Raw genomic sequence first — 24,424 nt, 5'->3', positions numbered from 1 at the left:
GAGATCCCTACTCCGCCTTACCACAACTCTCATGAGAGATCCCTACTCCCCCTTACCACAACTCTCCTGGGAGATCCCTACTCCCCCTTACCACAACTCTTCTGAGAGATCCCTACTCCCCCTTACCACAACTCTCATGAGAGATCCCTACTCCCCCTTACCACAACTCTCCTGAGAGATCCCTACTCCCCCTTACCACAACTCTCATGAGAGATCCCTACTCCCCCTTACCACAACTCTCCTGGGAGATCCCTACTCCTCCTTACCACAACTCTTCTGAGAGATCCCTACTCCCCCTTACCACAACTCTCCTGAGAGATCCCTACTCCCCCTTACCACAACTCTCATGAGAGATCCCTACTCCTCCTTACCACAACTCTCATGAGAGATCCCTACTCCCCCTTACCACAACTCTCATGAGAGATCCCTACTCCCCCTTACCACAACTCTCCCGAGAGATCCCTACTCCCCCTTACCACAACTCTCCTGAGAGATCCCTACTCCCCCTTACCACAACTCTCATGAGAGATCCCTACTCCTCCTTACCACAACTCTCCTGAGAGATCCCTACTCCCCCTTACCACAACTCTCATGAGAGATCCCTACTCCCCCTTACCACAACTCTCCTGAGAGATCCCTACTCCCCCTTACCACAACTCTCATGAGAGATCCCTACTCCCCCTTACCACAACTCTCATGAGAGATCCCTACTCCCCCTTACCACAACTCTCATGAGAGATCCCTACTCCCCCTTACCACAACTCTCCTGAGAGACCCCTACTCCCCCTTACCACAACTCTCCTGAGAGATCCCTACTCCCCCTTACCACAACTCTCATGAGAGATCCCTACTCCCCCTTACCACAACTCTCATGAGAGATCCCTACTCCCCCTTACCACAACTCTCATGAGAGATCCCTACTCCCCCTTACCACAACTCTCCTGAGAGATCCCTACTCCTCCTTACCACAACTCTCCTGAGAGATCCCTACTCCTCCTTACCACAACTCTCCTGAGAGATCCCTACTCCCCCTTACCACAACTCTCCTGAGAGATCCCTACTCCCCCTTACCAACAACTCTCCTGAGAGATCCCTACTCCCCCTTACCACAACTCTCCTGAGAGATCCCTACTCCCCCTTACCACAACTCTCCTGAGAGATCCCTACTCCCCCTTACCACAACTCTCCTGAGAGATCCCTACTCCCCCTTACCACAACTCTCATGAGAGATCCCTACTCCCCCTTACCACAACTCTCCTGAGAGATCCCTACTCCCCCTTACCACAACTCTCCTGAGAGATCCCTACTCCTCCTTACCACAACTCTCATGAGAGACCCCCACTCCCCCTTACCACAACTCTCCTGAGAGATCCCTACTCCTCCTTACCACAACTCTCCTGAGAGATCCCTACTCCTCCTTACCACAACTCTCCTGAGAGATCCCTACTCCTCCTTACCACAACTCTCATGAGAGATCCCTACTCCCCCTTACCACAACTCTCCTGAGAGATCCCTACTCCCCCTTACCACAACTCTCCTGAGAGATCCCTACTCCTCCTTACCACAACTCTCATGAGAGATCCCTACTCCTCCTTACCACAACTCTCCTGAGAGATCCCTACTCCTCCTTACCACAACTCTCCTGAGAGATCCCTACTCCTCCTTACCACAACTCTCATGAGAGACCCCTACTCCCCCTTACCACAACTCTCCTGAGAGATCCCTACTCCTCCTTACCACAACTCTCCTGAGAGATCCCTACTCCTCCTTACCACAACTCTCCTGAGAGATCCCTACTCCTCCTTACCACAACTCTCATGAGAGATCCCTACTCCCCCTTACCACAACTCTCCTGAGAGATCCCTACTCCCCCTTACCACAACTCTCCTGAGAGATCCCTACTCCTCCTTACCACAACTCTCATGAGAGACCCCTACTCCCCCTTACCACAACTCTCCTGAGAGATCCCTACTCCTCCTTACCACAACTCTCCTGAGAGATCCCTACTCCTCCTTACCACAACTCTCCTGAGAGATCCCTACTCCTCCTTACCACAACTCTCCTGAGAGATCCCTACTCCTCCTTACCACAACTCTCATGAGAGACCCCTACTCCCCCTTACCACAACTCTCATGAGAGATCCCTACTCCTCCTTACCACAACTCTCATGAGAGATCCCTACTCCCCCTTACCACAACTCTCCTGAGAGATCCCTACTCCCCCTTACCACAACTCTCCTGAGAGATCCCTACTCCCCCTTACCACAACTCTCATGAGAGATCCCTACTCCCCCTTACCACAACTCTCATGAGAGACCCCTACTCCCCCTTACAACAACTCTCCTGAGAGACCCCTACTCCCCCTTACCACAACTCTCATGAGAGATCCCTACTCCTCCTTACCACAACTCTCCTGAGAGATCCCTACTCCTCCTTACCACAACTCTCATGAGAGACCCCTACTCCCCCTTACCACAACTCTCATGAGAGACCCCTACTCCCCCTTACCACAACTCTCATGAGAGACCCCTACTCCCCCTTACCACAACTCTCATGAGAGACCCCTACTCCCCCTTACCACAACTCTCCTGAGAGATCCCTACTCCCCCTTACCACAACTCTCATGAGAGACCCCTACTCCCCCTTACCACAACTCTCCTGAGAGATCCCTACTCCCCCTTACCACAACTCTCATGAGAGATCCCTACTCCCCCTTACCACAACTCTCATGAGAGATCCCTACTCCTCCTTACCACAACTCTCATGAGAGATCCCTACTCCCCCTTACCACAACTCTCATGAGAGACCCCTACTCCCCCTTACCACAACTCTCATGAGAGACCCCTACTCCCCCTTACCACAACTCTCATGAGAGATCCCTACTCCTCCTTACCACAACTGTCCTGAGAGATCCCTACTCCCCCTTACCACAACTATCCTGAGAGATCCCTACTCCTCCTTACCACAACTCTCATGAGAGACCCCTACTCCCCCTTACCACAACTCTCCTGAGAGATCCCTACTTCCCCTTACCACAACTCTCATGAGAGACCCCTACTCCCCCTTACCACAACTCTCATGAGAGATCCCTACTCCTCCTTACCACAACTCTCCTGAGAGATCCCGCACTTCCCCTTACCACAACTCTCATGAGAGACCCCTACTCCCCCTTACCACAACTCTCATGAGAGATCCCTACTCCTCCTTACCACAACTCTCCTGAGAGATCCCTACTGCCCCTTACCACAACTCTCATGAGAGACCCCTACTCCCCCTTACCACAACTCTCCTGAGAGATCCCTACTCCCCCTTACCACAACTCTCATGAGAGACCCCTACTCCCCCTTACCACAACTCTCATGAGAGATCCCTACTCCCCCTTACCACAACTCTCATGAGAGATCCCTACTCCCCCTTACCACAACTCTCATGAGAGATCCCTACTCCCCCTTACCACAACTCTCATGAGAGATCCCTACTCCTCCTTACCACAACTCTCATGAGAGATCCCTACTCCCCCTTACCACAACTCTCCTGAGAGATCCCTACTCCCCCTTACCACAACTCTCCTGAGAGATCCCTACTCCTCCTTACCACAACTCTCATGAGAGATCCCTACTCCCCCTTACCACAACTCTCATGAGAGACCCCTACTCCCCCTTACCACAACTCTCATGAGAGACCCCTACTCCCCCTTACCACAACTCTCATGAGAGATCCCTACTCCTCCTTACCACAACTGTCCTGAGAGATCCCTACTCCCCCTTACCACAACTCTCCTGAGAGATCCCTACTCCTCCTTACCACAACTCTCATGAGAGACCCCTACTCCCCCTTACCACAACTCTCCTGAGAGATCCCTACTTCCCCTTACCACAACTCTCATGAGAGACCCCTACTCCCCCTTACCACAACTCTCATGAGAGATCCCTACTCCTCCTTACCACAACTCTCCTGAGAGATCCCGCACTTCCCCTTACCACAACTCTCATGAGAGACCCCTACTCCCCCTTACCACAACTCTCATGAGAGATCCCTACTCCTCCTTACCACAACTCTCCTGAGAGATCCCTACTGCCCCTTACCACAACTCTCATGAGAGACCCCTACTCCCCCTTACCACAACTCTCCTGAGAGATCCCTACTCCCCCTTACCACAACTCTCATGAGAGACCCCTACTCCCCCTTACCACAACTCTCATGAGAGATCCCTACTCCCCCTTACCACAACTCTCATGAGAGATCCCTACTCCCCCTTACCACAACTCTCATGAGAGATCCCTACTCCCCCTTACCACAACTCTCATGAGAGATCCCTACTCCTCCTTACCACAACTCTCATGAGAGATCCCTACTCCCCCTTACCACAACTCTCATGAGAGATCCCTACTCCTCCTTAACACAACTCTGCTGAGAGATCCCCCACTTCCCCTTACCACAACTCTCCTGAGAGATCCCGCACTTCCCCTTACCACAACTCTCATGAGAGACCCCTACTCCCCCTTACCACAACTCTCATGAGAGATCCCTACTCCTCCTTACCACAACTCTCCTGAGAGATCCCTACTGCCCCTTACCACAACTCTCATGAGAGACCCCTACTCCCCCTTACCACAACTCTCCTGAGAGATCCCTACTCCCCCTTACCACAACTCTCATGAGAGACCCCTACTCCCCCTTACCACAACTCTCATGAGAGATCCCTACTCCCCCTTACCACAACTCTCATGAGAGATCCCTACTCCCCCTTACCACAACTCTCATGAGAGATCCCTACTCCCCCTTACCACAACTCTCATGAGAGATCCCTACTCCTCCTTACCACAACTCTCATGAGAGATCCCTACTCCCCCTTACCACAACTCTCATGAGAGATCCCTACTCCTCCTTACCACAACTCTCCTGAGAGATCCCTACTGCCCCTTACCACAACTCTCATGAGAGACCCCTACTCCCCCTTACCACAACTCTCCTGAGAGATCCCTACTCCCCCTTACCACAACTCTCATGAGAGACCCCTACTCCCCCTTACCACAACTCTCATGAGAGATCCCTACTCCCCCTTACCACAACTCTCATGAGAGATCCCTACTCCTCCTTACCACAACTCTCATGAGAGATCCCTACTCCCCCTTACCACAACTCTCATGAGAGATCCCTACTCCTCCTTAACACAACTCTGCTGAGAGATCCCCCACTTCCCCTTACCACAACTCTCCTGAGAGATCCCCACTCCCCCTTACCACAATTCTTCTGAGAGATCCCTACTCCTCCTTACCACAACTCTCCTGAGAGATCCCTACTCCCCCTTACCACAACTCTCATGAGAGATCCCTACTCCTCCTTACCACAACTCTGCTGAGAGATCCCCCACTTCCCCTTACCACAACTGTCCTGAGAGATCCCCACTCCCCCTTACCACAATTCTCCTGAGAGATCCCTACTCCCCCTTACCACAACTCTCCTGAGAGATCCCTACTCCCCCTTACCACAACTCTCATGAGAGATCCCTACTCCCCCTTACCACAACTCTCCTGAGAGATCCCTACTCCCCCTTACCACAACTCTCCTGAGAGATCCCTACTCCTCCTTACCACAACTCTCATGAGAGACCCCTACTCCCCCTTACCACAACTCTCCTGAGGGATCCCTACTCCTCCTTACCACAACTCTCCTGAGAGATCCCTACTCCTCCTTACCACAACTCTCCTGAGAGATCCCTACTCCTCCTTACCACAACTCTCATGAGAGATCCCTACTCCCCCTTACCACAACTCTCCTGAGAGATCCCTACTCCCCCTTACCACAACTCTCCTGAGAGATCCCTACTCCTCCTTACCACAACTCTCATGAGAGACCCCTACTCCCCCTTACCACAACTCTCCTGAGAGATCCCTACTCCTCCTTACCACAACTCTCCTGAGAGATCCCTACTCCTCCTTACCACAACTCTCCTGAGAGATCCCTACTCCTCCTTACCACAACTCTCATGAGAGACCCCTACTCCCCCTTACCACAACTCTCATGAGAGATCCCTACTCCTCCTTACCACAACTCTCCTGAGAGATCCCTACTCCCCCTTACCACAACTCTCCTGAGAGATCCCTACTCCTCCTTACCACAAGTCTCAAGAGAGACCCCTACTCCCCCTTACCACAACTCTCATGAGAGACCCCTACTCCCCCTTACCACAACTCTCATGAGAGATCCCTACTCCTCCTTACCACAACTCTCATGAGAGATCCCTACTCCCCCTTACCACAACTCTCCTGAGAGATCCCTACTCCCCCTTACCACAACTCTCATGAGAGATCCCTACTCCCCCTTACCACAACTCTCATGAGAGATCCCTACTCCCCCTTACCACAACTCTCATGAGAGACCCCTACTCCCCCTTACAACAACTCTCATGAGAGACCCCTACTCCCCCTTACCACAACTCTCATGAGAGATCCCTACTCCTCCTTACCACAACTCTCCTGAGAGATCCCTACTCCTCCTTACCACAACTCTCATGAGAGACCCCTACTCCCCCTTACCACAACTCTCATGAGAGACCCCTACTCCCCCTTACCACAACTCTCATGAGAGACCCCTACTCCCCCTTACCACAACTCTCCTGAGAGATCCCTACTCCCCCTTACCACAACTCTCATGAGAGACCCCTACTCCCCCTTACCACAACTCTCATGAGAGATCCCTACTCCTCCTTACCACAACTCTCCTGAGAGACCCCTACTCCCCCTTACCACAACTCTCATGAGAGATCCCTACTCCTCCTTACCACAACTCTCCTGAGAGATCCCTACTCCTCCTTACCACAACTCTCATGAGAGACCCCTACTCCCCCTTACCACAACTCTCATGAGAGACCCCTACTCCCCCTTACCACAACTCTCATGAGAGACCCCTACTCCCCCTTACCACAACTCTCATGAGAGATCCCTACTCCTCCTTAACACAACTGTCCTGAGGGATCCCTACTCCCCCTTACCACAACTCTCCTGAGAGATCCCTACTCCTCCTTACCACAACTCTCATGAGAGACCCCTACTCCCCCTTACCACAACTCTCCTGAGAGATCTCTACTTCCCCTTACCACAACTCTCATGAGAGACCCCTACTCCCCCTTACCACAACTCTCATGAGAGATCCCTACTCCTCCTTACCACAACTCTCCTGAGAGATCCCCCACTTCCCCTTACCACAACTCTCATGAGAGACCCCTACTCCCCCTTACCACAACTCTCATGAGAGATCCCTACTCCTCCTTACCACAACTCTCCTGAGAGATCCCTACTGCCCCTTACCACAACTCTCATGAGAGACCCCTACTCCCCCTTACCACAACTCTCCTGAGAGATCCCTACTCCCCCTTACCACAACTCTCATGAGAGACCCCTACTCCCCCTTACCACAACTCTCATGAGAGATCCCTACTCCCCCTTACCACAACTCTCCTGAGAGACCCCTACTCCCCCTTACCACAACTCTCATGAGAGATCCCTACTCCTCCTTACCACAACTCTCCTGAGAGATCCCTACTCCTCCTTACCACAACTCTCATGAGAGACCCCTACTCCCCCTTACCACAACTCTCATGAGAGACCCCTACTCCCCCTTACCACAACTCTCATGAGAGACCCCTACTCCCCCTTACCACAACTCTCATGAGAGATCCCTACTCCTCCTTACCACAACTGTCCTGAGAGATCCCTACTCCCCCTTACCACAACTCTCCTGAGAGATCCCTACTCCTCCTTACCACAACTCTCATGAGAGACCCCTACTCCCCCTTACCACAACTCTCCTGAGAGATCTCTACTTCCCCTTACCACAACTCTCATGAGAGACCCCTACTCCCCCTTACCAGAACTCTCCTGAGAGATCCCTACTGCCCCTTACCACAACTCTCATGAGAGACCCCTACTCCCCCTTACCACAACTCTCCTGAGAGATCCCTACTCCCCCTTACCACAACTCTCATGAGAGACCCCTACTCCCCCTTACCACAACTCTCATGAGAGATCCCTACTCCCCCTTACCACAACTCTCCTGAGAGATCCCTACTCCCCCTTACCACAACTCTCATGAGAGATCCCTACTCCCCCTTACCACAACTCTCATGAGAGATCCCTACTCCCCCTTACCACAACTCTCATGAGAGATCCCTACTCCTCCTTACCACAACTCTCATGAGAGATCCCTACTCCCCCTTACCACAACTCTCATGAGAGATCCCTACTCCTCCTTAACACAACTCTGCTGAGAGATCCCCCACTTCCCCTTACCACAACTGTCCTGAGAGATCCCCACTCCCCCTTACCACAACTGTCCTGAGAGATCCCTACTCCTCCTTACCACAACTCTCCTGAGAGATCCCTACTCCCCCTTACCACAACTCTCCTGAGAGATCCCTACTCCCCCTTACCACAACTCTCCTGAGAGATCCCCACTCCCCCTTACCACAACTGTCCTGAGAGATCCCTACTCCTCCTTACCACAACTCTCCTGAGAGATCCCTACTCCTCCTTACCACAACTCTCCTGAGAGATCCCCACTCCCCCTTACCACAACTCTCATGAGAGATCCCTACTCCTCCTTACCACAACTCTCCTGAGAGATCCCTACTCCTCCTTACCACAACTCTCATGAGAGACCCCTACTCCCCCTTACCACAACTCTCATGAGAGATCCCTACTCCCCCTTACCACAACTCTCATGAGAGATCCCTACTCCCCCTTACCACAACTCTCATGAGAGATCCCTACTCCCCCTTACCACAACTCTCATGAGAGATCCCTACTCCTCCTTACCACAACTCTCATGAGAGATCCCTACTCCCCCTTACCACAACTCTCATGAGAGATCCCTACTCCTCCTTACCACAACTCTGCTGAGAGATCCCCCACTTCCCCTTACCACAACTCTCCTGAGAGATCCCCACTCCCCCTTACCACAATTCTTCTGAGAGATCCCTACTCCCCCTTACCACAACTGTCCTGAGAGATCCCCACTCCCCCTTACCACAACTGTCCTGAGAGATCCCTACTCCTCCTTACCACAACTCTCCTGAGAGATCCCTACTCCCCCTTACCACAACTCTCCTGAGAGATCCCTACTCCCCCTTACCACAACTCTCCTGAGAGATCCCCACTCCCCCTTACCACAACTGTCCTGAGAGATCCCTACTCCTCCTTACCACAACTCTCCTGAGAGATCCCTACTCCTCCTTACCACAACTCTCCTGAGAGATCCCTACTCCCCCTTACCACAACTCTCATGAGAGACCCCTACTCCCCCTTACCACAACTCTCATGAGAGATCCCTACTCCCCCTTACCACAACTCTCCTGAGAGATCCCTACTCCCCCTTACCACAACTCTCCTGAGAGATCCCTACTCCCCCTTACCACAACTCTCCTGAGAGATCCCCACTCCCCCTTACCACAACTGTCCTGAGAGATCCCTACTCCTCCTTACCACAACTCTCCTGAGAGATCCCTACTCCTCCTTACCACAACTCTCCTGAGAGATCCCTACTCCCCCTTACCACAACTCTCATGAGAGACCCCTACTCCCCCTTACCACAACTCTCATGAGAGATCCCTACTCCCCCTTACCACAACTCTCCTGAGAGATCCCTACTCCCCCTTACCACAACTCTCATGAGAGATCCCTAATCCCCCTTACCACAACTCTCATGAGAGATCCCTACTCCCCCTTACCACAACTCTCATGAGAGATCCCTACTCCTCCTTACCACAACTCTCCTGAGAGATCCTTACTCCCCCTTACCACAACTCTCATGAGAGATCCCTACTCCTCCTTACCACAACTCTGCTGAGAGATCCCCCACTTCCCCTTACCACAACTGTCCTGAGAGATCCCCACTCCCCCTTACCACAACTGTCCTGAGAGATCCCTACTCCTCCTTACCACAACTCTCCTGAGAGATCCCTACTCCCCCTTACCACAACTCTCCTGAGAGATCCCTACTCCCCCTTACCACAACTCTCCTGAGAGATCCCCACTCCCCCTTACCACAACTGTCCTGAGAGATCCCTACTCCTCCTTACCACAACTCTCCTGAGAGATCCCTACTCCTCCTTACCACAACTCTCCTGAGAGATCCCTACTCCTCCTTACCACAACTCTCCTGAGAGATCCCTACTCCTCCTTACCACAACTCTCCTGGGAGATCCCTACTCCTCCTTACCACAACTCTCCTGAGAGATCCCCACTCCCCCTTACCACAACTCTCATGAGAGATCCCTACTCCTCCTTACCACAACTCTCCTGAGAGATCCCTACTCCTCCTTACCACAACTCTCATGAGAGACCCCTACTCCCCCTTACCACAACTCTCATGAGAGATCCCTACTCCCCCTTACCACAACTCTCATGAGAGATCCCTACTCCCCCTTACCACAACTCTCATGAGAGATCCCTACTCCCCCTTACCACAACTCTCATGAGAGATCCCTACTCCTCCTTACCACAACTCTCATGAGAGATCCCTACTCCCCCTTACCACAACTCTCCTGAGAGATCCCTACTCCCCCTTACCACAACTGTCCTGAGAGATCCCTACTCCTCCTTACCACAACTCTCCTGAGAGATCCCTACTCCCCCTTACCACAACTCTCCTGAGAGATCCCTACTCCTCCTTACCACAACTCTCCTGAGAGATCCCTACTCCTCCTTACCACAACTCTCCTGAGAGATCCCTACTCCTCCTTACCACAACTCTCCTGGGAGATCCCTACTCCTCCTTACCAAAACTCTCCTGAGAGATCCCTACTCCGCACCAGTGCGTAAACCATGTGTAATGGTTATCTGTTGCATTGATGAAAAGTGTTATGAAATAATGTTCTCCGAAAGCCTGATCCAGGTAGTAGAAGCAATAACGTGAGGTAAATGTCTAATCAATTGTAGCAATGTGTTATTAATAGGTAATAATGAACACAAAAGATCAACTGAGCTAATTAAACACTCCATCATAAAGAAGTGACCCTCTCTAAATGTAACAATGTAATTCATTTCAGCAGGCAACATAAAGACAATGATTTTCGCAACCAATTCTTCTTTTCCATTCATTTTCCCCTCACCAACAATGCAAACCTACCTATTTGAAGATGATGGACGAAACCAATTTCACACCGACGAAAACAACGCAAATTCCTTTCAAACCCACCCCTTCAAGGCCTGGCTCTCTCAGGTAAATTAGATTACAGCTTACAATCCTAATGACCCTCAGACAGTGTGTGTGTGTGTGCGCGCGCTCCGATGTGTGCATGGAGTTAATTGAGAAAGAGACGTTCATCTCCCAGGATAGACTACATAGTTGAAATGAGGAGGATCCCTTGTCGGCTCCCGTTTCCAACCAGAGGCAAACCTAGTACACCATGTCAACAGTGCCTCACACACTTCCACACACTGAGCAAAACAACAACTATATTCAGTAACACCTATGTGGGACTCATTCACAAGGTATATTCATATCTCCCTCTGTCTTTATATGATTAACACTGGGGTCTAATTCATGCTGAGTGTGAATATATGAAAGTACAATGACTCACCATCCACTAGCCTCCTTTCATCTCATCTTTTCCTCCTTTTCCTAAGAAAGGGGGGGGGGGGACTCAAATCCTTAGGATTAGCAATCTGGCTCTGAGGCATAGGATCAAAAACAGATCAAATAAAGTGTGCTAAACAGAGGAGAACACGGAAATACAGTCATTCCAAATACATTTTCTCTCGGCAGCCGCTCAGTCTGTACAGTATCTTCTCTAGGCAGCCGCTCAGTCTACACAGTACCTTCTCTAGGCAGCCTCTCAGTCTATACAGTATCTTCTCTAGGCAGCCTATCAGTCTATACAGTACCTTCTCTAGGCAGCCTCTCAGTCTATACAGTATCTTCTTTCTGCAGATGCTCAGTCTACACAGTACCTTCTCTAGGCAGCCGCTCAGTCTATACAGTATCTTCTCTAGGCAGCCGCTCAGTCTATACAGTATCTTCTCTAGGCAGCCGCTCAGTCTATACAGTATCTTCTCTAGGCAGCCGCTCAGTCTATACAGTATCTTCTCTAGGCAGGCGCTCAGTCTATACAGTATCTTCTCTAGGCAGCCGCTCAGTCTATACAGTATCTTCTCTAGGCAGCCGCTCAGTCTATACAGTATCTTCTCTAGGCAGGCGTTCAGTCTATACAGTATCTTCTCTAGGCAGCCGCTCAGTCTATACAGTATCTTCTCTAGGGAGCAGCTCAGTCTATACAGTATCTTCTCTAGGCAGCTGCTCAGTCTATACAGTATCTTCTCTAGGCAGCCGTTCAGTCTATAAAGTATCTTCTCTAGGCAGCAGCTCAGTCTATACAGTATCTTCTCTAGGCAGCCGCTAAGTCTATATACAGTATCTTCTCTAGGCAGCCGCTCAGTCTATACAGTATCTTCTCTAGGCAACCGCTCAGTCCATACAGTATCTTCTCTAGGCTGCCTCTCAGTCTATACAGTATCTTCTTTCTGCAGATGCTCAGTCTACACAGTACCTTCTCTAGGCAGCCTCTCAGTCTATACAGTATCTTCTCTAGGCAGCCTATCAGTCTATACAGTACCTTCTCTAGGCAGCCTCTCAGTCTATACAGTATCTTCTTTCTGCAGATGCTCAGTATACACAGTACCTTCTCTAGGCAGCCTCTCAGTCTATACAGTATCTTCTTTCTGCAGATGCTCAGTCTACACAGTACCTTCTCTAGGCAGCCTCTCAGTCTATACAGTATCTTCATTCGGCAGATGCTCAGTCTATACAGTATCTTCTTTCGGCAGATGCTCAGTCTACACAGTACCTTCTCCAGGTAGAGTGCAATTCCCCCCCTGCTTACAGAACTGAGCTGGACGTAAATGTCCCTATATCTGTGAACACCTTGATTCACAACCATAAGGTTGATATGCATGATAGGCACTTGACTACAGTTGAAGCTATTGCTTTTGGTTTACCACCTCTGCTTTGGGTTTACCACCTCTGCTTTGGGTTTACCACCTCTGCTTTGGGTTTACCACCTCTGCTTTGGGTTTACCACCTCTGCTTTTAGTTTACCCACCTCTGCTTTGGGTTTACCACCTCTGCTTTGAGTTTACCACCTCTGTTTTGGGTTTACCACCTCTGCTTTGAGTTTACCACCTCTGTTTTGGGTTTACCACCTCTGCTTTGAGTTTACCACCTCTGCTTTGGGTTTACCACCTTTGCTTTGGGTTTACCACCTCTGCTTTGAGTTTACCCACCTCTGCTTTGGGTTTACCACCTCTGCTTTGAGTTTACCACCTCTGCTTTGAGTTTACCCACCTCTGCTTTGGGTTTACCACCTCTGCTTTGGGTTTACCACCTCTGCTTTGGGTTTACCACCTCTGCTTTGGGTTTACCACCTCTGCTTTGGGTTTACTACCTCTGCTTTGGATTTACCACCTCTGCTTTGGGTTTACCACCTCTGTTTTGGGTTTACTACCTCTGCTTTGAGTTTACCACCTCTGCTTTGAGTTTACCACCTCTGCTTTGGGTTTACCACCTCTGTTTTGGGTTTACCACCTCTGCTTTGGGTTTACCACCTCTGCTTTGGGTTTACCACCTCTGCTTTGGGTTTACTACCTCTGCTTTGGGTTTACCACCTCTGCTTTGAGTTTACCACCTCTGCTTTGGGTTTACCACCTCTGCTTTGAGTTTACTACCTCTGCTTTGAGTTTACCACCTCTGCTTTGGGTTTACCACCTCTGCTTTGAGTTTACCACCTCTGCTTTGGGTTTACCACCTCTGCTTTGAGTTTACCACCTCTGTTTTGGGTTTACCACCTCTGCTTTGAGTTTACCACCTCTGCTTTGAGTTTACCACCTCTGTTTTGGGTTTACCACCTCTGCTTTGAGTTTACCACCTCTGTTTTGGGTTTACCACCTCTGCTTTGAGTTTACCACCTCTGCTTTGAGTTTACCACCTCTGCTTTGAGTTTACCACCTCTGCTTTGAGTTCACCACCTCTGTTTTGGGTTTTCCACCTCTGCTTTGAGTTTACCACCTCTGCTTTGAGTTCACCACCTCTGTTTTGGGTTTACCACCTCTGCTTTGAGTTTACCACCTCTGCTTTGAGTTTACCACCTCTGCTTTGGGTTTACCACCTCTGTTTTGGGTTTACTACCTCTGCTTTGGGTTTACCACCTCTGTTTTGGGTTTACCACCTCTGCTTTGAGTTTACCACCTCTGTTTTGGGTTTACCACCTCTGCTTTGAGTTTACCACCTCTGCTTTGAGTTTACCACCTCTGCTTTGGGTTTACTACCTCTGCTTTGGGTTTACCACCTCTGCTTTGGGTTTACCACCTCTGCTTTGGGTTTACCACCTCTGCTTTGAGTTTACCACCTCTGCTTTGAGTTTACCACCTCTGCTTTGGGTTTACCACCTCTGTTTTGGGTTTACCACCTCTGCTTTGAGTTTACCACCTCTGTTTTGGGTTTACCACCTCTGCTTTGGGTTTACCACCTCTGCTTTGGGTTTACCACCTCTGCTTTGGGTTTACCACCTCTGCTTTGAGTTTACCACCTCTGCTTTGGGTTTGCCACCTCTGCTTTGAGGATTTCAGACCTCAAAAGTTGAAGGGGAAAGATTGTGCAATTAGATGGTTACTATTTCAGATGGTGATTATCTTTTCCATTCATTTGGGAACTCTCTCTAATGTTAGCCTCTCCTCTGTCTGATTTCTCATAGCTATGGGGCACAGATGGAACCCAATCTCTGGCCCCTGTGGAGCATCAGTATCATCCTCCCTCTGTGCCAGACATACTGTACTCCCTCTGGGACAGACAGATCACAGATCACTGGATATATTTACCCCTCCATCCCTCCTCTCTACCTGCCCACCCTGTCCCAGCCCGGGCCTACAGGCCTCCCTGAGATCCAGTCCGCCTATCTCCCACAGTGACTATCATTAATTAAGCGTGTGATTGACTCTCTATCTTCTACCCCCACTTTTCTCTCTCTTTCTCCTTCTCTATGTCTCTGTTTCTCTCTGTCTCCCTCTGTCTCTGTTTCTCTCTGTCTCTCTCTGTCTCCCTCTGTCTCTGTTTCTCTCTGTCTCCCTCTGTCTCTGTTTTTCTCTGTCTCCCTCCCCTGCAGTTAGCTCCAATTCAGTCTCTCCATTTCTCTTTTTCTTACTCTCTCTCTCTCTTTCTGTCTCTCTCTCTATCTCTTTCTGTCTCTCTCTCTCTTTCTCAATCTCACACACAAACTCACAGCCAGGTGCCAAGCAAGACTCTGCAGCATCATTTAGTCTACCCCCTCAACTCCACACCTCTCCTCAACCTCCTCCTCGACCTACCCTCTTCCTGTCCTCCTCACCCTGTCTTCCTAAGGTCTGGGATATCTGCCAACTTATACAGGTTCTCCCCTCACCTCTTCTCATGCCACATAGTTGACAATCAACCCGGGAGCTGTAAACCACAGCCCGAGGAAAATTAATTCACAACAGTGTGACACAATGCTCTGAATCAAAATGGCTACAGCCCTGGAACTTGAGGAAGAGTTCCCATATACAGCCAAGAGAGGAGAAAGAATAACATGTATCTAGAGCTTGCAAATGGAGATCGGCCTGGCCCAGGGGCGCAACTTTCACTGGGGACGGTGGGGCCCCTGGTCTGTATTTCTTCTAAAAAAAGGAATTTCTTCTAAAACTAAAGTTGCGCCCCTGGTCTGGCCAATACACATTTGTTAAAAACAACATGACTTGCAAAGCTGGCATGCTTATGCACATTTGTTTATGTGTATGCTTGGTATCAGTCACCAAAATATGCCATTATTCTACAATGAGAAGAGGTGGTCTCATAAAGAAATCATTCATGAGGAAGGAAAGACAGAAAGGAAGGCCATTATTGACTGTCGTCGTGTAATTGATAGTCTGTGGCATAAAACCCTATTTTTCTCCCTAACAATACGGCCTATCTTTCATGGTGACCTTGTTGGTGCAGCAGGCAGGAGAGACAGACAGGCAGGGGAGAGAGAGAAAAGGTTTTGAAATGGATCTGAATCAGCAGGACGGCACTGGCATAATGCCCTATTGATGCCCATAATGTGTGTGTGTGTGTACATGTGTGCCCGCCATTCAGACAGATGGAATACAAGGCAGCAACAGGACGTTCTGCTAGGCTCCTGACATTCATGCCAGACATAATGAAGCTTGACATTGGAGATCATTGATGCTGATGACAGTCCTTTTATAGAGACGCCAAAGCATTCAGTACCTAAGTACAACTGGAAAATGCTGAAGTGGTATTACAGTTGTGCATCCCAAATGGCACCTTAATCCCTGTATAGTGCACTACTTTTGACCATGGAGAGAAGGGTGCCATTTGGGACACAGGCAGAGCATTTCTCGTCTCTTTCCCCTGTGCTGCCCTGAGTTGATGAAGTCCTACAACAGGCAGCGATGACATGAGAGGTCATCATTATTGAGGCGCTGGACAATCTGTTTAAAGGTGCGAGGCAGATAAAAGCTCTTGTGTCTGTCGCTTGGCCCTGTGCTCCAGGGCTCCGGGGAGAGTTATGGCTTTAATATGAACACCGCCAGTTCAATTTGTCCTCCGGGCCTCAACGCAACGCTCACCGTGATTACTTTCTTGGCAAGCCGGAGACATTCATTGGCTTAGAGTCAGGATGCGTTTCACAAAGCCCTCTGTTATATGGCGTGGCAGGGGCAGGGTAGGGAATAAAGGAGGAGAGAGGCATCCATGATGTGTCCCGGATGGCACTATATTCCATACATAGTGCACTAGTTTTGACCAGTCCTATAGGCCCTGGTTAAAAGTAGTGCACTACAAAGGGAATAGGGTGCCACACACTCTCGGGGAGACCGAAATGGGACCCTATCTCCATCCCCAGAGCTGGGGCTAACATGATAGGATAGGCATAGAAATAGAATCTCTAGAATGGGTAAATCCCCACAGGACGTTGAACTAAATGGGAATAACTGTTCTATGGATTCTATTTCTATGGGTAAGGCTGGAAGACCGGCCAAGTTAAACTCGGGCTCACGATATGAGCAATCTTATTGCGATTTGATGTTCCAAACATATTGCTCACTATATGTCTGCTGCAGGGAGACAAGAGACAGCATGAGAAAATTAGTTTTGATTATTCAGGGGAAAGAGAAAAAAAAGATGAAATCATGCTAGCTCGCTATTTAAAAAGAAGATGGAGAACAAGCTATAGGGTGAACAATAGATTGTTTGAGTATGTCCAACATGTAATATGCTGTAACAGTGAACATTTTGCTCATCTCATCTCTCACTCACACATCTCTCCATTCCCTCCCTCCAAGATAATTCCTCTTCCCACCAAACAAACCCCCAGTCTCTCACAAACCTTATCCTTTCTATCTCTTTATTCCCCCAATCCCCTACCTGAATGGTGGGTGGAGAGCGCTGTTTCCTCGTGGTGGTCGTAGACAGAGTGGTGGTGGTCTCTATGAAGGTGGTGGACATCTCAGGTGGCACGGAGGTGGTGGTGCGGGCAGCGCCCCTACTGGTGGGTACATCCCCCACCAATCGCACGCTCCCGTTCACCTTGATGTTGGCGTGGCCTTCGGCAGCCATGTTGAGGACCTTGCGATAGGATTGGATAAACTTTATTGTCTCAGAGTGGACAATTGTCTTAAACACACGATACATTACCCAGTTGACACATATATATAGAGAAATCCGTGGAGGCTGGTGGGAGGAGCTATAGGAGGATGGGCATTGTAATGGCTGGAATGGAATAAATGAAACAGAGTCAAACATGTGGTTTCTATATGTTAAATGGAACACTATTAATTTCATTCCAGCCATTACAATGAGCCCATCCTCCTATAGCTCCTCCCACCAGCCTCCACTGATAGAAATAGGCCTAAACTACACATTACCCGTGTGGGTCCATGTGTGACATTGGGATCAACATTTAAAAATGGTTTGAAACAAAACAAAGAAAAGATTATTATGCAGTTCCACATGTGTACTTAGAGAAATAAATGCATATTAGCTCATAGCTCCACTTACAATAACAGGACTATACATCCTTTAAGCAGGGTTGATTTATACATTAGCAAGTCAAATTCAAGCCCTTTCAGGGACTTATTCAAGCACTTCTTTTAAATATCCAAGAACGTGTGTAGCAAGTAGCCTGGCAGTTAAGGGCATTGGGCCAGTAACCAAAAGGTTGCTGGTTCAAATCCCAGAGCCGACTATGTGAAAAATCTGTTGATGTGCACTTGACCCTAATTGTGCCTGTAAGTCGCTCTGGATAAGAGCTCTGCTTAAATGTCTAAAATTGAATACTTTAGATGTATGTACATATAGCCCTTAATATTGAACCTACACCCACTACCACTTTAAGAATAATGCATTTTTTTAGGCCTTGCAAAAGATTGATTTCAAATTATTATTGTATTCTAAAACAATGTATGTGAGAATAATGTGGACTTGCCTGAATAAATAAATTGGATGCATGCATGACGATTTTTCTGCAGCCTATGTGGACAACACAGGCACATATAATAAATCCATGAAGAGCAGTAGCCTTCATCTCACCATCTCTGTTTTTATAATATAATATACACTGCTCAAAAAAATAAAGGGAACACTTAAACAACACAATGTAACTCCAAGTCAATCACACTTCTGTGAAATCAAACTGCCCACTTAGGAAGCAACAATGATTGACAATAAATTTCACATGCTGTTGTGCAAATGGAATTGACAACAGGTGGAAATTATAGGCAATTAGCAAGACACCCCCAATAAAAGATTGGTTCTGCAGGTGGTGACCACAGACCACTTCTCAGTTCCTATACTTCCTGGCTGATGTTTTGGTCACTTTTGAATGCTGGCGGTGCTTTCACTCTAGTGGTAGCATGAGACGGAGTCTACAACCCACACAAGTGGCTCAGGTAGTGCAGCTCATCCAGGATGGTTTGCTGTGTCTGTCAGCGTAGTGTCCAGAGCATGGAGGCGCTACCAGGAGACAGGCCAGTACATCAGGAGACGTGGAGGAGGCCGTAGGAGGGCAACAACCCAGCAGCAGGACCGCTACCTCCACATTTGTGCAAGGAGGAGCAGGAGGAGCACTGTCAGAGCCCTGCAAAATGACCTCCAGCAGGCCACAAATGTGCATGTGTCTGCTCAAACGGTCAGAAACAGACTCCATGAGGGTGGTATGAGGGCCCGACCTCTACAGGTGGGGCTTGTGCTTACAGCCCAACACCGTGCAGGACGTTTAGCATTTGCCAGAGAACACCAAGATTGGCAAATTCGCCACTGGCGCCCTGTGCTCTTCACAGATGAAAGCAGGTTCACACTGAGCACATGTGACAGACATGACAGAGTCTGGAGACACCGTGGAGAACGTTCTGCTGCCTGCAACGTCATGGTGTGGGGTGGCATTTCTTTGGGGGGCCGCACAGCCCTCCATGTGCTCACCAGAGGTAGCCTGACTGCCATTAGGTACCGAGATGAGATCCTCAGACCCCTTGTGAGACCATATGCTGGTGCGGTTGGCTCTGGGTTCCTCCTAATGCAAGACAATGCTAGACCTCATGTGGCTGGAGTGTTTCAGCTGTTCCTGCAAGAGGAAGGCATTGATGCTATGGACTGGCCCGCCCGTTCCCCAGACCTGAATCCAATTGAGCACATCTGGGACATCATGTCTCGCTCCATCCACCAACGCCACGTTGCACCACAGGATGCTTTAGTCCAGGTCTGGGAGGAGATCCCTCAGGAGACCATCCGCTACCTCATCAGGAGCATGCCCAGGCGTTGTATGGAGGTCATACAGGCACGTGGAGGCCACACACACTACTGAGCCTCATTTTGACTTGTTTTAAGGACATTACATCAAAGTTGGGTCAGCCTGTAGTGTGGTTTTCCACTTTAATTTTGCGTGTGACTCCAAATCCAGACCTCCATGGGTTGATAAATTTGATTTCCATTGATAATTGTTGTGTGATTTTGTTGTCAGCACATTCAACTATGTAAATAAAAAAGTATTTAATAAGAATATTTCATTCATTCAGATCTAGGATGTGTTATTTTAGTTTTCCCTTTATTTTTTTGAGCAGTGTATATTATCTTTTGAAAAATATATATTTTTCACAAAAGTAGTGCACTGGGCCTTATCTAGTATTAGCAGACAGATATAGACATCTGTAGCACCAGCAAAAGTTTATTTTTCCAGCATCTCCACTTGTATAGTTAAGGACAGTATCTTGCCGGATTAAATAGTTGGAATTGTAAGAGATGATAACCTTTCCCTTCCTCTGTGATTGTCATTCTAATGGAATCCAGAAAGAACAAAACCCTGTCCTCAAAAATGTATATCACAAGGTGCAAAGGTGCAAAGACAAAACATCCACCAAATTCAATATTTTTCTTGATCAAGTAACATGGAAACAACCACTTTCTGTGCAGTATTAATTTACCAACCTTACAAACCATTTAATGTAAATGTACATTACTGTATTGTACATAGGCTGGTCATTTATGTTTGTACATGTTGACTTTCCATCACCATGAAGAAAAACAATGACCAATACAGTAATTGAGTACATTGAGACATCACTGGCTCCAGGTCATCTACAAGTCCATGCTAGGTAAAGCTGGTTCACTGGTCACGATGGCAACACCCATCCGTAGCACGCGCTCCAGCAGGTGTATCTCACTGATCATCCCTAAAGCCAACACCTCATTTGGCCGCCTTTCGTTCCAGTTCTCTGCTGCCTGTGACTGGAACGAATTGCAAAAATCGCTGTAGTTGGAGACTTTTATCTCCCTCACCAACTTCAAACATCTGCTATCTGAGCAGCTAACCGAGCGCTGCAGCTGTACATAGCCTATCGGTAAACAGCCCACCCATTTTTACCTACCTCATCCCCATACTGTTTTCATTTATTTACTTTTCTGCTCTTTTGCACACCAATATCTCTACCTGTACATGACCATCTGATCATTTATCACTCCAGAATTGTAATTATTCGCCTACCTCCTCATGCCTTTTGCACACAATGTATATAGACTCCCCTTTTTTTTCTACTGTGTTACTGACTTGTTAATTGTTTACTCCATGTGTAACTCTGTGTTGTCTGTTCACACTGCTATGCTTTATCTTGGCCAGGCTGCAGTTGCAAATGAGAACTTGTTCTCAACTAGCCTACCTGGTTAAATAAAGGTGAAATAAAAAAATAAAAAAATAAAAATAAAGTGGTTTGTGATGATGTGGCTTCGTTGGTAGAGTATGGAGCTTGCAATGCAAGGAGTGACAAACATGAAAATGTATGTTTGGACAAGAGGCCACTAAAACGGAATGAATAGACCATTTCAGTTATCACATAGAAATAAGTTGAATTATGCAAAGTGTTTCAAGAAACTAGAAGACGTATATTAAGGAATTATTTTTTAGATTCCCAAGTATTATCAGATGAACTGTTTTGTGCAGATAATTATCAGACTCAAGTTACAAATGCTGGTAAACACTCAAATAGGTCTACATTTTTTTTTTTTTTTTTTAAACAACACAAAATTAGTGCACTGGGCCTTTACTAGTCCTGTATTAGCAGACTGATATAGACGTCTTCAGCGCTGGCAAAGCGCACATGGTTTTACTGCAACAGATTAGCTCCACAAAACCTGTCAACTAAAGCAGCGGGGAACATCTCTCACAAAAACAGATCAAAAATGAAATCATGGAAAGTTATAAGGGAGCAGGGGAACTTAAGAATTGAGTACAATAATTTCCATGACTTTTCCAGCAACAAATTGGGGAATTTCAAGGTAGGACTATTCCAGTAGTTTAATTTTATTTTTAGCTCCAAATTCAAGTTCAAGTAGGCTACTTCAAACTCCTTGTATTGTTTAAAATTACAGGTGTAAGGAAACTGAAATGTATTTGTCATGGTATTTCATTACCAGATCATATTGTGAAGAAGCCCACTAGGCCATGTCATTTGTTGTCACTACATCAAGAATAATGAATATGAACAGCGTTGGGTGTTGCGCAATAGTCTATCCTGCACAATTATGCACAGTAGACTCGGTGTCCAATCCGAGGCACAAAGACATATGAAAACATGAACTCATTAACTCAATGCTTTCTGTGTTAAATCTAACGAGACCCTGCTGTAAAATCAACCAGACAACAACAGATTGTCGACATCAGTTCGCTAGGGATGTTAGATCCAACTTGGATCCAGGCACAGCCATCTTCACCGGCATAATGAATGAGACGTACAACATCTCTGGACATTCCTCGCAAACACCTTTTTATTTTCAGCACTCGGGCTGTTGTAGGACCGCATGCGCCACCACAACAGCTGTTCCTCACTTGACTGTCATTCAGACGATTCCTTCCTGGATCAGATGAGGATGTGTGAAATGATCACGGAGAAGCCTACGCAAACAGCTCAACACCACATGTGCATCCAGCAAGTATTAGAGGCTACACGATCATTGAATAACCACGTCAATGCCATTTTATGTCACACGATTTTGGACAAATCCATCAAGACGCCAACCATGAGAAAGGGTTACAGGTTTTAAATCAACCTGTGAATGTCATGGAATATAGACGCGGTATGTCACCCCTTTATATCTTCATATAATGAAACAAATGGTCAGATTATTATCGATGACTTATCAACAGCTCTAACAAGTTGTCCAGCGTAGGAAACCCTCCCTGGTGCCCTAGTTTATAGAAAGACCCATGTTTGACATGCACATTGTACACATCTCATATTTCATTGCACACTACCCTTACACAATTCTTCCAGTGAACTTCCCTGGTTTTCCAGAAATACTGGTTTGAATTTGGGGAAAGTTAACGGAAGTATGGGGAAGTTACCGCAACACTACGTGGGAACAAAATAGTTTTTATATACCTTGAGGCCGTTGTAGTAGAGACCGGACAGCTGTCCCTGGTAGGGACGTTTACGGTCATTACCGCCTATAGAGATGGTAGCCTGGGTGTTGAAGATGGTGAGCTGCCGGCCTGAGAGGAGAGGGGAGGGGGACAGCAGGGAGGACACCATTACAATGCACATTAATGGGTTGAAATTGATCCATTTAAGTAGTCTGCACTCATAATGTCCATAAGTTGGTTGTACTCAAATCGTTTAAGTACTCTGCACTTATAATATACTCAGTCATAACAGTCATTTGGGGAGAAGCACTGGGAGTCACCTCTATTAAGGTGTGATGCTGCACTGTATCTAGACGGCTGTATATTCAATGTGTTAATGTTTTAATTGCTTTTGTATGTAAATAAACCATCGAAAATAAGGTTTGTTAAGTGTGTTTGGAAAAGGTCTTTGTCTTATGAAAAGAAAAGAAGAGCAGAGCTCACCACACTTGCAATGCCCTGAACAATGCAATATAATCATGCAGTTGAATTATTTTGAACTTACCTTTGTATTGTAATATAATATGATCAAATGTAACTAATAGACTCTCGTACATGTCATGACATCCACGGTAAACGTCGTTACACGGGAGCTAAACGTCGCAGTCAGAACACATTGCTAAAGCATCATTTCTGAAATCAAATGTACAAATAACACTTGCCCGAATGCAGGGGACTCTTAATTGGAAATCACATTTCTACAACACACACACACACACACACACACACACACACACACACACACACACACACACACACACACACACACACACACACACACACACACACACACACACACACACACACACACACACACACACTGCAGGGTTATTGCGTTTGTCACATACACAATTCCAGTTAAAATAGATTGGGCATGAAATGACATGGAAAAGGAATATCACCGTAACATCAAAATAAAGATCATGTTGATTCATGCATGTGGTAACACTATGGGAATTCAGAAACCTTGGCTTTTTAGATGTTGTTAAAGGGACTTTATAATCATCTTAACAGGTTTAGGCAATGACTTTTAAACATAGTTTATAATGATTTTACGTCAAGCAGGAAACGTAGTATAGTAGAAAGTATTAGGAGCGTCATTCTCCTATACACCCCCTCCATTGTCATAAACGGTAGTGTGGCAGCGACTAGATAGTGAAGAGTAAAACACTGTTTGGAATGAAGGCAGACTATTTCATTCCAGAATGACTATTTCATTGCAGTCTATTTCAGTGCAGTATGCACAGTGATAGCTCTGCACAGCAACCAAGATGAGTCTAAAACAATAGGCACCAAATAAATGACAGTACAAAATATGCCCTCTGTTTCATTCGTCCTCAAATATGGCATGAGCTTTGAGCAAGACGCTCAATTCATAGTCTAAAGTTTTTTTTGTTGTTGTTGAAGAAAAGTACATGTTGTTTAACACCGATTGGCTGTACGATTGAGACTTATTTCTCAGATGTGTTCA

General features: G+C 47.6%; 1 protein-coding gene across 11 annotated transcripts in view; it reads right to left on the bottom strand.

Annotated features, from left to right (window-relative positions):
- Positions 1-24,424, bottom strand: part of LOC110529758 (neurexin-3b) — a 526,672-nt gene that overhangs the window by 48,323 nt on the left and 453,925 nt on the right. For all 11 annotated transcript variants that reach the window (XR_005052850.1, XM_036985244.1, XM_036985245.1 and 8 more), the window contains 2 exons: positions 22,934-23,043; positions 17,433-17,633 (listed from right to left, as the gene is read on the bottom strand). Coding sequence is in view for 10 of the 11 variants with exons in the window: in XM_036985244.1 (XP_036841139.1) it covers positions 17,433-17,633; positions 22,934-23,043 (311 nt within the window). In the remaining variant the exon portion in view is untranslated. The remainder of the gene's footprint in view (positions 1-17,432; positions 17,634-22,933; positions 23,044-24,424) is intronic.

Source organism: Oncorhynchus mykiss, chromosome 8 (assembly GCF_013265735.2).
Source record: "Oncorhynchus mykiss isolate Arlee chromosome 8, USDA_OmykA_1.1, whole genome shotgun sequence".
NCBI lineage: Eukaryota > Metazoa > Chordata > Actinopteri > Salmoniformes > Salmonidae > Oncorhynchus > Oncorhynchus mykiss.
The sequence above is the reverse complement of the archived record's forward strand: the minus strand, read 5'-3'. Positions and strand labels throughout refer to the sequence as shown.